At 46.7% G+C, this 15,720-nt stretch overlaps 1 protein-coding gene across 2 annotated transcripts in view; it reads right to left on the bottom strand.

Moving 5' to 3' along the window:
* The window catches only part of E2F5 (E2F transcription factor 5), a 178,045-nt gene that overhangs the window by 95,190 nt on the left and 67,135 nt on the right, over positions 1-15,720 (bottom strand). For both annotated transcript variants that reach the window (XM_069220425.1, XM_069220427.1), the window contains exon 5: positions 13,847-13,911. In XM_069220425.1, the coding sequence (XP_069076526.1) occupies positions 13,847-13,911 (65 nt within the window). The remainder of the gene's footprint in view (positions 1-13,846; positions 13,912-15,720) is intronic.

The following is a 15,720-nucleotide window of genomic DNA, read 5'->3' as shown; positions in this document are numbered from 1 at the left end:
GTGGACCTCCAGAAGGTCAGCGATAGAGTGCAATCAGCGAAAATGACCATAGCCATTCTCAAGAAAGATGTGTCATCAAGTTAATGGTCTCTAGGCTTCAGAAAGATGCCGCCATCCTCCTGGCCGGGACATGATGCAGAGGGGTTATCACGTTGCAGTAATCTGCACATTCTGGGGTTAACAGAGAGTAGGGGGCCCCACATCAACTTATTTGTGGAGAACTTACTCATGCAGCACCTCAAACTGAAGGGTCTCTCCAAATTCTTTTTGGTGGAGCGTGCACACAGGGTCGTGGTTCCCCCTCTGAGGCCTAGGCAATCCCCTTGAAAAATCTTAGCCCGGATATTAATACAACAGTGACATCATCCTGCAAGTGGATCGCCAGGTGGGTTGTCTCCACACTTCACAATGGCCATCCAAAAGCAGTGGCGCTCCTTTGACACTGTCAAGCACCACCTGTAGGAACAGGAGATCAAACACAGAATGCTCTTCTCTGCCAAGTAGCAAATCATTAAGGATCAGAAAACCTGGAATTACCTGACGCCAGAGGAGGTGCTGCACTAGCTTGAAGGCTGGAGACAGGTGGACACAGGACGCCACAAAAAGGGATGTATGGTAATAATGGGAGAGTGTCAGGAGAGGAGACGGAAATAACATTCTTGGGGCGGACTAGGAGCACAGACTCCACAATGATCATGATCACAGTTCCATGGTAGTCAAGCCTGAGCTCCCATCTGTGCATGGCGACTCCACTGCAGCGGCAGTGTTGGTTAAATAGAGGCCGACTTGCACACTAGAGACAATGGAATCTGATTTCTGTTGGACTGCTTCTTGTGGCGGGGAGCCATATCGATCCACGTATCCCCAATCGTCCTGCACAACCTGATATAGTTTGTGAGTTTTTCATTATTTGACGGGGAATAGTGTTAAGTGTGCAAGTATTTGTTTGTTCTTTCTTTCTTTCTCTTATTCAAATAGCCTAATCTTCTAAGTTTGGGGAGTCAGGCTCTCAGAGAATTGGATTGGCAGGTAGTATGAGCCTGAAGCGCCAGGTGGCGTGTAGGGATGGTTTAGGGGTGGGGGTTTGTTGGAGAGAATGCTGCAAATGCAAGTGTGATGCTTTATTTGCTGCAGTGCAGTGGTTGGCTAGGGGCAGAATGGGCGATGATGCTGTATGGCATAAAAGAACGAGTTACTTACCTTCGGTAACGACTTTTCTGGTGGATACATTAGCTACCTGTGGATTCCTCACCTCATGAATACTCCCATGGCGCCAGCATTCTACGGAAATCTTCTTACTAGTCTCTGCACGTCGACGAGGACGTCACTGTCTCGCACGCGACGCCGTCTGACGTCATACAGGCAATAAGAGGTCCTCGACGACGTGCGGACGTCAGTACCAATCATTTTTTACGTGCATGAGAACAACCAGGCAATGCAATGAAAGAACAAAGCAACATCCATTATATTGTAAAAATACACCACATTGTATGAATAACTGTAAATCTTTTTATGTACATATATATATATATATATATATATATATAAAAAACTCTCTCTTTTAAAATATATACACACACCAAGTATATACATAAAGATATATACACATATACCTATATATATATAAATATATTATATATATACATCTATTGCACCCTCAAAGACCAAGAGGAGCACACTCAAGGATTACTTGGCAAGACCATAAAGGCAACGGGGAGGCGGGTGGGACCGTGAGGAATCCACAGGTAGCTAATGTATCCACCAGAAAAGTCGTTACCGAAGGTAAGTAACTCGTTCTTCTGATGGATACAACTACCTGTGGATTCCTCACCTCATGAATAGAGTCCCAAAGCAGTACCACGCCCGGCGGTGGGTGCCTAAATGGTCAAACCAAGAAATCCTGCAGCACTGACCGTGCAAAATGGCCGTCCCTTCTAACCTCAGAATCTAAACAGTAATGTTTTGCAAAAGTGTGAAGGGACGACCAAGTTGCGGCCTTGCAGATGTCGACCACAGGAACACCTCTGGCTAAGGCCGAAGTGGCCGACTTAGCTCTGGTGGAATGAGCTCTAATGCCCTCAGGAGGATCCTTCTTTGCCAAAGAGTAACATATTTTAATGCAAAGAACAACCCACCTGGATAGTGTTCTCTTGTGGACTGCCTTTCCTCTCCTCTTGCCCACGTATCCAATAAACAGCTGATCCTCCAGCCTGAAATCCTTTGTTCTATCGATAAAGAAGCTCAACGCTCTCTTTGGGTCCAGACGGTGCAGTCTTTCTTCCTCTTTGGAAGGATGAGGCGGAGGATAGAACGTGGACAAAGTAATTGCCTGAGCCAAATGGAAGGGTGAAACAACCTTCGGGAGGAAAGCAGCCTTGGTCCTCATCACCACCTTATCCCCATAAAAAGTTGTATAAGGGGGTTTTACTGATAAGGCCTGCAACTCACTCACTCTCCTTGCTGATGTTATAGCTATCAGGAAGACTGTTTTTAAAACCAAATACCTCAAGGGGCAAGAATGCATAGGTTCAAAAGGGGACCCCATAAGGAAAGTCAGGACTAAGGACAAATCCCATTGCGGCATAACGAATGGCTTTGGAGGATATTGATTTAGAAGACCTTTCAAGAATCTGATAACAATAGGGGATTTAAATAAAGATGGTTGGTCTGGAAGACATATGAAGGCTGACAAGGCCGATAAATAACCTTTAATGGTAGCCACTGCACAACCTTTCTGCGCCAGAGATAGAGCAAAAGACAAAACGTCCGATAGATGAGCATGTAAAGGATCAATCTGCCTCTCTCCACACCACGCAACAAATTTAGACCACCTATTAGCGTAGATAGATTTAGTGGAGTGTCGCCTGGCCGCTAATATAACATCCACTACCTCAGGCGGGAGAGAGAAGGAACTCAGGTTGCCCCGTTCAATCTCCAGGCATGTAGGTGCAGACTCTGGAGGTTGGGGTGTAGAACCTGCCCCTGCGACTGTGAGAGGAGGTCTGCCCTGAAAGGGAGACGGAGCGGCGGGCACGTTGAGAGTTGGAGAAGGTCGGAGTACCACACCCTCCTTGGCCAATCCGGAGCTATTAAGATTACTAGAGCCCGGTCTTGGCGAATCTTCCTCAATACTCGAGGAATCAAGGGTATGGGAGGAAACGCGTAAAGCAACTGGCCGCACCAGGTCATTTGAAACGCGTCCCCCAACGCTTCCTGCATCGGATACTGAAGGCTGCAGAACAACGGACAATGCGCGTTCTCTCGAGTGGCGAACAGATCTACCCGAGGAAACCCCCACTTCTGGAAGATTAAACGGACTTGATCTGGATGGAGACGCCACTCGTGGTCTGCCGAGAAGTGGCGACTGAGACTGTCCGCACGCACGTTCAAGACTCCGGACAGATGGTTTGCTATCAAGCAAATCCGATGGTCCTTTGCCCAGGACCATAGTCGAAGAGCTTCTCTGCAGAGAAGGTACGACCCCACTCCTCCCTGCTTGTTTATGTACCACATCGTGGTAGTATTGTCCGTTAGGACCTGTACCGACTGACCACGAAGGGAAGGGAGGAAGGCCTTGAGAGCCAGACGTACAGCCCGTAACTCTAACAGATTGATGTGAAAAATCTGTTCCTCTAGAGACCAAAGACCTTTGATCTCCAGATCCCCCAGATGAGCTCCCCACCCTAGAGTGGAAGCATCCGTTATGACTGTGGCCACTGGTGGCGACTGCTGGAACGGCTTTCCTTGTGAAAGATTGTTGCTTGCAATCCACCACTTCAAATCCACAGCAGCATCTCTGGAGATCTTGACAGTACCCTCTAGATCCCCTCTGTGTTGAGACCACTGCCTTCGGAGGCACCACTGAAGAGCCCTCATGTGCCAGCGAGCATGCGTGACCAACAGAATGCAGGAGGCAAAAAGACCGAGCAGACGAAGGACCTTGAGGACTGGAACTACCGCTCCATTTCGAAACATTGGAACCAAATCCTGAATATCTTGAATCCGCTGAGGCGGAGGAAAGGCACGACCCAATGTTGTATCCAGTACTGCCCCTATGAACAGGAGGCGCTGAGAGGGCTCCAGGTGAGATTTGGGCTCGTTCACCGAAAAGCCCAGGTCGAACAACAACTGGGTTGTTGACTGCAGATGACGCAACACAAGCTCCGGGGACTTGGCTTTGATCAACCAATCGTCCAAGTAAGGGAATACTGCTATCCCCTTCCTTCTGAGCTCTGCCGCAACCACCGACATCACCTTCGTGAAGACTCGAGGTGCTGAAGTAAGACCAAACGGAAGGACCGCAAACTGGTAGTGTTGCGATCCCACCACAAACCGGAGATACTTCCTGTGTGACTTGAATATCGGGATATGAAAGTAAGCATCCTGCAAGTCGACAGACACCATCCAGTCTTCCATGTTCAACGCCAAAAGCACCTGTGCTAGGGTCAGCATCTTGAACTTTTCCTGCTTGAGGAACCAATTCAAGATCCTCAGGTCCAGAATTGGTCTCAAACGACCATCCTTCTTGGGAATCAGGAAATACCTTGAGTAAACTCCTTGACCCCTTTCCTGCTCCGGGACCAACTCCACCGCGCCCTTTAAAAGGAGGACTTCTACCTCCTGTTCTAGCAACAGGAGGAGTTCTTGTGAACAATACGAAGGGCGGGGCGGGATGAGGGGCGGAAACTCCCGAAAGGGAAGGGTGTAGCCTTTTCCCACAACACTGAGAACCCAAGTGTCCGAAGTAACAGTCTCCCATTTGGTGAGAAAATGCTGTAATCTTCCCCCTACAGGAGAGGAGTGAGTGGGAAATGGTGGAAGCCTAAGGCTGCTTCCCCTGCTGCACCCCGCCAGAGGATGAGGAAGAGGCAGAGTGCTGCTGAGAGGCTCCCCTGGTGCGGACCCTACCCCTCCCCTAAAAGATCTATAGGGGTGGGAAGAGGCAGGTTGCTGATATCTTCCCCGAAAGGAAGAGGAGGAAGAGCCACGCCCAAATCCACGAAACCTCCTGAAGAATCTGGAAGAGGCCGTGGAAGAAGGAGCTTGGAGTCCCAACGACTTAGCCGTGGCCCTGCTCTCCTTAAAACGTTCCAAGGCCGAATCAGCCTTAGCCCCAAACAGTTTGTCCCCATCAAACGGGAGATCCAACAATGTGGACTGTACATCTGCCGAAAAGCCCGAGTTACGAAGCCAGGCCTGTCTCCTTTCCACCACAGTTGTGCCCATTGCTCTGGCTACCGAGTCGGTGGTATCCAGTTCCGTCTGGATAATTTGGGTCGCAGCAGCCTGGGCATCAGAGACAAGATCCAAAAGACCCTGGGGAAGCTCTGTAAACGAAGAGGAGATGTCATCCATCAGAGCATGAATATACCTCCCCAGGATACAGGTCGCATTAGTGGCCTTTAACGCCAGACTGCAGGACGAAAAAATCTTCTTCGACTGCGCCTCTAGCTTTTTTGAGTCTCTGTCCCCAGGCACCGTCGGGAAAGAACCAGGCGCTGACTTGGACGAACAGGAGGCCTGCACTACCAAGCTCTCCGGCGTAGGGTGCCTAGATAGGAAACCAGGATCAGTTGGAGCCGTCCGATACCTCCTGGCCACGGCTCTGTGAACTGCTGGGGAAGATGCCGGCCTCTTCCACACCTCTAAAACCGGATCCAGCAGAGCGTCATTAAAAGGTAACAGAGGCTCCCCCGCGGCTGAGGCCGGATGCAACACCTCCGTCAAAAGGTTTTGTTTTGCCTCCACCACCGGCAAAGGCAGGTCCGAAAAACTAGCTGCCTTCCGTACCACTGTATGAAAGGAAGCAGCTTCCTCAGTATATTCCCCCGGGGACGAAAGGTCCCACTCAGGGGAAGTGTCCAGCCCACTGGCCGACTCCAGTCCACGCAGCCCATCACCCGAGTCCTCTAGCTCTCCTTCCTCTAGGGCTCGTTGGTACTCCTGCTCTTCTAGTACCCGGAGAGCACGCCTCCTTGAATGCAGTCGTTGCTCAATCCGCGGAGTCGACAATGCCTCCGCCGAAGTCGGAGATCGGCGCCGATCTTCCGAAGCCACCGACGCCGCATCCGGCGCCACGGGTAACTTCGGCGCCGACTGAAGAGCAGCTGAAACAGATGGACCCACCGGAGTCACAGGCCGAAATCTCGCCGTCGACGGGATGGAAATCCCTGGGGCCAATCCCTCCGAAGCCACCGGAGCGGCCACCGGCGCCGACACTGGCGCCGAGCCCACGTTCCCAAACGGGAGAAAGGGCATAAAGGGTGCCGGCCGAAGAGGCGCAGGATCACCCAAAGAAAAGGCCAAAGGCCCAGCCGGAGCACCCCCTGGAGCCATCTGTTGGAAGATGGCATACATCGCATTCAAGAATGCGGAACTATCGGCTCCAGGGGTGGGAAAAGCCGGATACTGGGGTGCCTGTCTCGGAGGCGACCCCGACTCCGGCCTCGGCGTCTGCGCCGGAGAAAACACTTGAGGCTCCAATACCTCAATCACCGACGCCTGTCCAGGCGAAGTTGGTGACGCCGGAGAGGGCAACGGCGTCGAAGGATGCGGCGTCACCGTGGGGCTGACCTCCCATGTCTTTCGGCGCCGATCCGGAGACCTGGAACGAGCCTCCCTTGAATGACGCCGAGATTCTCTACGGCGCCGGGAGTCTCGATGACGCCGATGTTTTGGAGAAGACTTCTTGTGATGCTTCTCCTTTGACTTGGCCATAAACAGCTTCGCCTCACGTTCTTTAAGGGCCTTCGGATTCATGTGCTGACATGAATCACAAGTCGAGACGTCGTGGTCGGAGCTCAAACACCAAAGGCAATCGGAATGAGGATCCGTCACCGACATCTTGCCTCCACACTCACGACAAGGCTTAAATCCAGACTTTCTCTGCGACATTATTTCCACAGAGAAAGAGTACGCAGCAAGATATACACTGTAACCGCAAGAGTAACAGTTGCTCCCTCGAAGATAACCGTTTCGAATGCACGGAAAAAAGGGAACTGACGTCCGCACGTCGTCGAGGACCTCTTATTGCCTGTATGACGTCAGACGGCGTCGCGTGCGAGACAGTGACGTCCTCGTCGACGTGCAGAGACTAGTAAGAAGATTTCCGTAGAATGCTGGCGCCATGGGAGTATTCATGAGGTGAGGAATCCACAGGTAGTTGTATCCATCAGAATGACGGGATACATGAAAAAGCAGATATTGATATACAAGGGATGATACTGAGACTCCAAGGAAGGGGCACTTCTCAATCCTCTCTTGGAATGTTAATGGACTGGGATGGAAGATTTTCCATCAGTCTCTAAGGGCGTCAGGTCCTGGACTTAGTGCTTCTTCATGAGACTCGCTTGCTGGAAACCAAATGTAACATGTTGACGGGGAGGTTGGGGAGGCCTACTCATTGGAGGCTCACACAGTTTGCACCTCTAGTTCCTCTAGTTTGAGAGAATTTCTAAAATGAGCCTTTCCAAGGCCTGGGGCGGTGTGCCTTAATGGTCGGTAGATGGAATGGGTTACAGGTGACAGTCGTTCCATATACTTGTCATCCTGGCTACAGTTAGCAAGATTAGCGGACTTGGGAAAGTACTTCTGGATGGGCAGCTGATCTTGGAGGGGATGAGAGGGGGGGAATGGGAGGGCTTCAATTTAGTGATGGGTGAAACCATTGACTGTCTCACACTGAGCATCTCGGGTGGCCATAGTGGTTTGAGAGACTTTGAAAGGCATACAGCCTGACAGATGCTTAGAGAAAGTGCAACCCAACTACATAACAATACTCTTTCCACTCGGGGCACATGGGTCCTAATCCCGGCTAGACCATTTGTTTACCAAAGCTCATATCACCTCCGGGTCTTGTCTGCTTGCTTCCTGGTCCGTGGGAATTCGAATCAGTCACCTCTCTGAGTAGAGTTGGCTGTTCACAGACAAGGGGTGAGGGAAGTGGGGGAGGCTTGGGGACTTTAGAGGGAGGCAACTAGTACCCTGGTTATTAGAGCAGAAAGGGGTGACGGACGAGTTACGTCAAACCATGAAACACTACTTCAATGAAAAAGAGCATACAGTGCAGTCAAAGGTGGTGCTATGGGAATTTTGGGGGGCAGACAATCTCATTAGCGATAGTTAAAAGTAGGGCTAGGTGGCGGCAAATGCAGAGTGTCGAGGACCACCTTCTGCAGCTAGACAGAGACAACATACTCCAGCCGAGCGGAGACCTGAGCCACCATATAGAACTCTCCGGTAGGGAATATAATAACCTTGCAACTGACGCAGCACATAAACATTCCACTACTGTGCAGAAAAGAATTTACAGAACAAGGCTGGGAAGCTACTGGCATGGTTAGGAAAGAGGGAGGAAGCAGAGCACTGGTGGGCGAAATGCACACAAAGACCCAGGGGAAAGTCACAGGTACCATTCCCCTTAAGGTCAGACAGTGCCCATAGTACACGAGATTATACACTGACATTCACAGTTGAGGGAATAGAGGCCTTCCTTTAGGAAATCCCAGTTGCTTGCCTTGCAGACACTCACAGTGCAGCACTCGATGCACCTATTACGGCAGAGGAAGTAGATGATGCAACTGGAGCCCTACCAGCCTGGCAAGGCCCCTGGCCTACCGACAAAACGATACAAATGTCTTGCTGATAGGATTTCAAATTACCTCCTCCCAATGTATATGGCGGGATTGGAGGATGGCTGCCTGGCGGGCGAGACCCGCTCAGCCACGATTAGGGTTATCCACAAAGTGGGTAAACACCTGAGGCTGTGTATCTCGTAATGGCCCATTTCTTTTTCTAAAGTTGAGAAAACAATCTTAGCAATGGCCCTCAAAAATTACTTACTGTGGGATTTTCCAGACTTGGTGCAACCTGACCAGTCTGGCTTATGTCTGGAAGGAGTCCCAGGCTGAACCTCCGACGACTATTTGGACACCTAGCAAAAGCAGATGTCCTGACACCAGGGGTGCTTCTCTTGCTGGACGCGTCTATTGCATTTGACTCATTTGAGTGGTCCTACCTATTTGAAGTTCCTGAAAATATGGACGTTGGACCACAATATGTGCAATGAGTGAAATTACTCTACTTTGATCCCTTGCTCAGTGTTGGAGTCAATGATGAATACTCCACTTCCTTCCTTGCAAAATGGGGCACTAGATAGGGCTGTCCACTCTCACCTATGTTATTCTTCTTAGCAACGGAACCCTAGCATGTATGTTGAGAGGAGATCCATTGATCAGTGGTCTGCGGTGGGACTCCGAGTGAGTTAGGAAGATAACACTGTATGCTGATATCTTTGTCAGATACAGAGGCTTCCATATTCATTGGTCAAAATCTGAACTGTATCCCCTCACAGCATGGAGCCCTGCCTCTCCACTTCGGGGTAACTTCCTAATCTCACAACAGAGATTTCAATGTTTAGGAATTTGCCCTCCCCCCCCCACTCCCATGAGGCATTTTGTTTTAGGGAGAACCTTTATGATATATTGAACAATTCAAAGGGGATGCTGCATGTTGGCAAGGAGCGTACCACTATCACTGTTGGGAAGGGTGACCCTCTTTACAATGATCATCCTACCCAAATTCCTGTACATATTACAAATCACACCATACATCATCTCCCATAGCTTCTTCCAAAGTGTACTGTTTATTACAACAACTCCTCTGGAACTCGGGCTACCAGAGGATTGATTTAGCTAAACTTAAAAGAGGGGTAAACAAGGAAAGGACTGCCTATCAAATCTCCGCTTGTATTCTTGGGATACCCAACTGGTAGTAGTTAATGACTGGGTCTTCACACACCTATGTGCATCGTTGGTGAGGGATAACAGGGCGTTTCTGGATCCAGAAGGCCATATGACAGCCCTTTATTGGCAGAGAAGTAGAGTGCACTGGCCAACTTATATCAGAGTGGGACTCCAGGCATGGGGATAAGGCTCTCTGAAAGATGAGATGGTTTGGGACCATCCCTTTTCTATGGAAAGCTTATCAAAAATATGCCAGATGCCTTGGTGGCACTGAGGGGGCTATGGGAACAGGATTTTGGTGCAATCTCAGATGTAGAGAGATGGCCATTAAGGCAGGGTTCCGCCTTATGCGGTTAAGCATTCTGCATAGAACCTATTACGCCAGAATGCTGATGACTACAACTGGCAGGGTTGATAGTGGTGAGTGCCTCAGAGGCCGTAGGCAGAAAGGTACATTTACACACTGTAGGAGTACCCTGGCTTGCAGACATACTAGGAGGAGGGTGGTGGTCACAGGCCTGTCGCTGCTCCCAGAAAGGAAGTTCTGCGTCCTGGGGATATGGGGAAACACAAAGGTATTAGGTAACAACGCCAGTTTTGCAACTTGGGTTTAGTGGTGGCATAGCGCAGCATGAAACCACTATGGGGAATTTCGACACTACCACAAATGGAACAATGGTGCTCCGATTTTGATTAGTGCATGGCACATGAAAGCGTTATATATAAAGGGAGAGGTTGCCCTCAAATTCCGGAAAGTGGGGGGCACATGGAGAGATTAATATGGACTGCTTTAGCCCTTGCCATACAACGGAGCTCCTAATGACTGCACTTTTCTTGACAGATCCCAGTAAGGGGGTGGGAGGTGGGACTCATATCACCACATCACATGCTTGTATGATTATGTTTTGTTACATATGTATCAGTACCACAGTACTAATGTATCATCCTGAGTGATGGGCTCAATGCCACATGCCACCAGCCTTACCGCTGTTTTGCTTCTTATTACCCAATAAAGAGAATTTGCAAAAAAATATATATATATTTTATATATATATATATATATATATATATATACATATATATATATATATATACATATATATATATATAGCCTTTACTACTGTCTCTTCTTTGACCATTAAAACATCGACTCTACTGTGCATCTTTACGTTTTCCCCTCAAACGTTATCCACAGAATTAAATTTTTCCTTCCTTTCTCGAGACAAAGTAGCTTTGGCACAACGTTCTGAAAGCTCTGCTTTCTGTACTATAGTAAATGTATCCTTCAGATTAGAATCTCCTTCCACCCATAACCTTTCCTGAACATCTTTATTCTTTACATATATGACAATTTGGTCATGAATCAATTCATCGTGTAGATTTTCAAACCTACATGTAACCACTAGCTTCTTTAAAAGCAGCCACATAGTCATCAATTGTTCTTTTTCTTCCATTGAAAAAAGTCTGCCTCATCACTACTATGCAAACTGTAGGAGAAAAATGTTCGTTCAAGTCTAAAAATTGCATTCTTGAAGTTATCAATATCCCCAGCATTCCTTTCAGATTTCTGGAATTGATTAATACATCTGTAAACCTTCAGGACTCAAACAGTGCATTAAGATTTTTTTTTTTCCTTTCACTGGACGAAGATCCAATACTTTCAAGATTTGAACTTTGAGGAAATACTACCTCCATTCAAACCATTTTACAGAGGGTTCACCAAGACTTGACAGAAACCCTGTAGGACGGAAGAGGTGTATGTTAAATGACCCGGTTGTTGTCACAGAGACACTAGTAGACACAGTAATTCTGCACCAAAAGCTTTAAAAAAAAGTAAATACTGAAATATACCATGCCTCTTATTGCAATGTTACTACAACTGTTAAAATCCAAAGTTTCGTTATAGAAACTACAACTGTCTCCTCTGCTAGAGCAAGGATCTGCCAAATTAACACGGTTCACTTATTAGAAACTAACAGCCTCTAAAATTGGCGATGCGTGGGGATCGCGTTCCTTGATCTTACATGAGGATGCACAGCGCAAGCAAACTCACGTGAGGAGGTGCGCTCTAACTACACAATACTACTCACATGATTGTTGGGGAAGTGCAGCCTTTTATGCCCATGGCCAAAGTCACCGACCTCCGCGGCCGTAATATTCCAGAAGTGTGGCACACAGAGCAGGTGGTAGATCAATAGATCAACACAATTCACCACAATAGTGACAAGATCCCTTGAAGGCAGTCCAGCCTCACGAAATGAACTGCTGCAGGATGGCAGCTCTGCCCCTGACACCGTGAAGAAAACTCCACTAAAGGGTCCAAACAAAATCCATTCAAGTCGGCAAAAACACTCCCTCAAAGTAGATTCAGCCTGAAATTCACTTGTAGGTTCCTAAGGTTGTTCAGCTTGTCACCAAAATACAGACCTTCACAAAGGTAAGTTGAAGATTTCCTTATTGTGAGCAACTTCAACAGTGAAGCAGATCCCCACAACCTTCACGTGCTAACTTCAGCTCTCCAACTCATCCCAACATTCTCAGAACTCTTGGTATACCTAGAACACCCCACCCTTCTACTACAAAATTCTATCTATTTACATACTGGCATAAATACTACAGGGTTATGAGTGGTATCAAACAGACAAGAGCAAAGGTCGAGTTGTCTGTGATATTACTCCGAACCCAAATGTGAAAAACATATTCGTTATACAACTGTATTCGGAAAGTATGTATGGCTCACCAAATTATCTACGTTTGCTTTCAGGTACTATGCAGGGGTAGTGCAGTAAGGGGGGAGCAATATATAACATGGCCTTTCTTCCCTGTGGCAAAGACAAAAACATAAGCCACCTGCCAGACACACCACCCTCGGTACCTTCCTTCCCCCTCATCTCCCCTCCTGAAGTGCTCTTTGCAAGCGCTGCACTGATAGGCTCTGTAGGAGGCCTACTGGAACAGCCTGGAATTCCTGTATGATTTTGCAATAGTGGGTGACTGCTTTTGTTAACAACTGTTGCTGTAACATAGAAGTGAATTACCAAATTTAGAATCTGGCGTTCAGGCTAGTGGCGCTCTGTGAGATGCATGCATAACACATATATATATATATATATATATATATATATATATATATATATATATATATATATATATATATATATATAAATTATAGACATAACCGTGAATTACAGGGATGTTTTTCACAAAGGAGTTTGAGTGACATCAAATAGCCAACGCAAGAGAAGCTAAAGTTGTTTATGAGGTCAACATTAACCCCCAGATGAAAAAACATCCCCGTAATTCACTTTTTACCCATCTATAAGTTTATGCTATGTATGGTCACCAAAATAATCTGGCCCTACTTCCAAATTCAACACAGGTCATAGGAGTAATGGGGGTGGAATGCCCAATGTCAGATCCCCTAGGCGAGGTAGGAGAGTTGAGGGGAGTGCTGGTCGTCCTGCTTCTCTACACAGTACTTGGGAATCTTTTCTTAAAATGACTTGTAGGAAGGCTATCAGAGATCAGTGAATGGCAGTTTCTCATTACCTCATTTCTAAGAAGGCCAAATTTCCTGGACTGTGATGTCAATGAGATGCGCACCCCATCCTTTGATAGAGGCAACTGTGTTGTCAGCTGCAAAACTGGGCCTGCAAAAGGCATGTCTTGCAACAAGTTGTTGTTGGTTCCACCACCACCAATATTAACTCCTGGCTTAATGGCACTCACTGCTACTCAACATTTATTACCAATGGACACTCAAAAACAAAATAAGGCTCATTGTCTACAAATTGGAGGCTGCTTCCATATGTTCATTTCTGAATACTGTTGAATCACAAAAGGATTAAGAGCTAACACTTAGTCACAGCATCCAATCACTTGTTGCAGTATGAGCTCCCAGGTGGTATAAGGTCTTGAGTCCCAATGTTCAACACAGACGAATTTGGCTTTCCTCTTTAACAAATAGTTTAGCTGTGCTTAAAAAGACAATGTGGTTTATTTTTAAAAAGACAGGATTTCTCATTTCCAATACAATGAAAAGAACATTAAAACTGCAAATGTTAATACCTCTCAAAAAGAATGCTTGGCAAGCTGTTACATACCATTTCAGGTATTGGGACCTCCAATTGTGTACCAGAAGGTGCTTGAATTGCTAGAAGTGTATCCCCTGGTGAATAGTAAAATGACACAATTTAGTATTCAAATATAAATTTAAATTTTACTAACTCTTAGAGATGCTGTTGTCCTAAGGGAAAATTAAGTGCCCCAATATTGCCTAACACACACATCATTATTGCAGTACATTATATGTGGTAAAGTGCACTTGGTATGCACAATGTACCAATCTCCTAGATATGATTTTGATGGTCTCTGCTCCAACACCTCAGATAAACAGAGTTCAACAAAATTCCCCTTTATTGCAGTGATCAATTCTTTAGCAAAGGGATAGACTTGGGCACAAGCGTGCCCCAGGTTTTTCTATCAAAGTCTGCCGTACTGTACATCTGAACTGGGAGCGCCCTCCCTATTATCTGCTTTCTTCCACTGTCATGGTAATGTCTAAAACAGCCTTCCAAGATTTAAATGTCAGCGGTGCGTCAATCAGGTAATATATATCATTGCTACCTAAAAGTAAAAGTGATGGGTTTGCAGGAGGGTCAAGACTGGCAGGGCCCTCAAGAGTTAAAAGGGGCACCTATGGAAGTCTGTGGAAAAAAAGGAGGGGAATACATAGTTTGCAGAACAATTACAATTGCAATGGAATTGCAAATGGAGACAACAGAATAATGAGCAAATATAATGAAAATTCTATTCCAGTCATAACGATCTGAAGAGCTTCTTAGTAAAAACTGATACTGTCGCTTTTGAAGACTATTACATATAATGCAAGTGGTTTGAAAAATTGTGAAAAAAGAAAGCAGTGGTGGATTGGCTGAAACAGCACAGCCCATATATAAATCTCCTACAGGAGACTGATCTTGTCCAATCAAAAGAAAGAAAACAAAACAGACTGTAACCCAGGTGTGCCAATATGTTAACTCTATAACATACAGTTTTAGGAAAGCTTGGATGAATTACAGTATATTTTTGCATTACAATGACTAAAGTGAAGAACCAAGGAGTAGCAAAGGACTATGTGTACAGAAACAAAAACGTCAGAGCCACAACAATATATATAGAAACTGGCACTTAGTTAAGTTGCAGTAAAAAAAAGAAAGTCTAGAAATGGGCTATGGATCATGCATGAAGAGAACAAGTGGGCAGATTCACAAAGGTATTTGTGTGAAGTAACTCTGCAGTAGTACTGCTTCACATAATCTTAAATGGCTTTGTGAACTGGCCAGAAAACATCTTAAACTGGAATAATTGGACATATTAAGGGAATGTTCGAATACAATTAGCAAAAATAGAAAGGACAGAACCCTCTTTGCTTTTTTACTAAAAAGGCATTTGGGCATTTTGGGCCACTTTTTATAAAGTAGCACTTTTGAGCTTTTCAAGGAGCCCCATGAAAGTGCCTTTCAATGTCTTGTTAAATCTTTCTAAAAGACCATTGGTTTGTGGATGGTATGGTGTGGTGAATTTGTAAGTCACCCCACACTCATTCCACATGTGTTTCAGGTATGCTGACATGAAGTTGGTACCCCTGTCAGACACCACCTCCTTAGGAAATCCCACTCTGGTAAAGATACCTATGAGTGCTTTAGCTACTGCAGGGGCAGTAGAGGACCTAAGGGGAATTGCTTCAGGATACCTAGTGGCATGATCCACTACCACTAGGATATACTGGTTCCCTGAGGCTGTGGGAGGTTCAAGTGGACCCACTATGTCCACACCCACTCTTTCAAAGGGGCCCCCCACCACTGGAAGTGGACACTTTTGGGTGTCCACCTGTCTTACCACTGGCTTGACAGGTGGCACAGGAGACACAAAACTCCTTTACTTTCTGGGACATGTTGGGCCAATAGAAATGGTT

Source organism: Pleurodeles waltl, chromosome 2_2 (genome assembly GCF_031143425.1).
Source record: "Pleurodeles waltl isolate 20211129_DDA chromosome 2_2, aPleWal1.hap1.20221129, whole genome shotgun sequence".
Classification (NCBI taxonomy): Eukaryota; Metazoa; Chordata; class Amphibia; order Caudata; family Salamandridae; genus Pleurodeles; species Pleurodeles waltl.
Note: the sequence above shows the minus strand (reverse complement) of the source record. Positions and strands in the feature narration are given on the sequence as shown.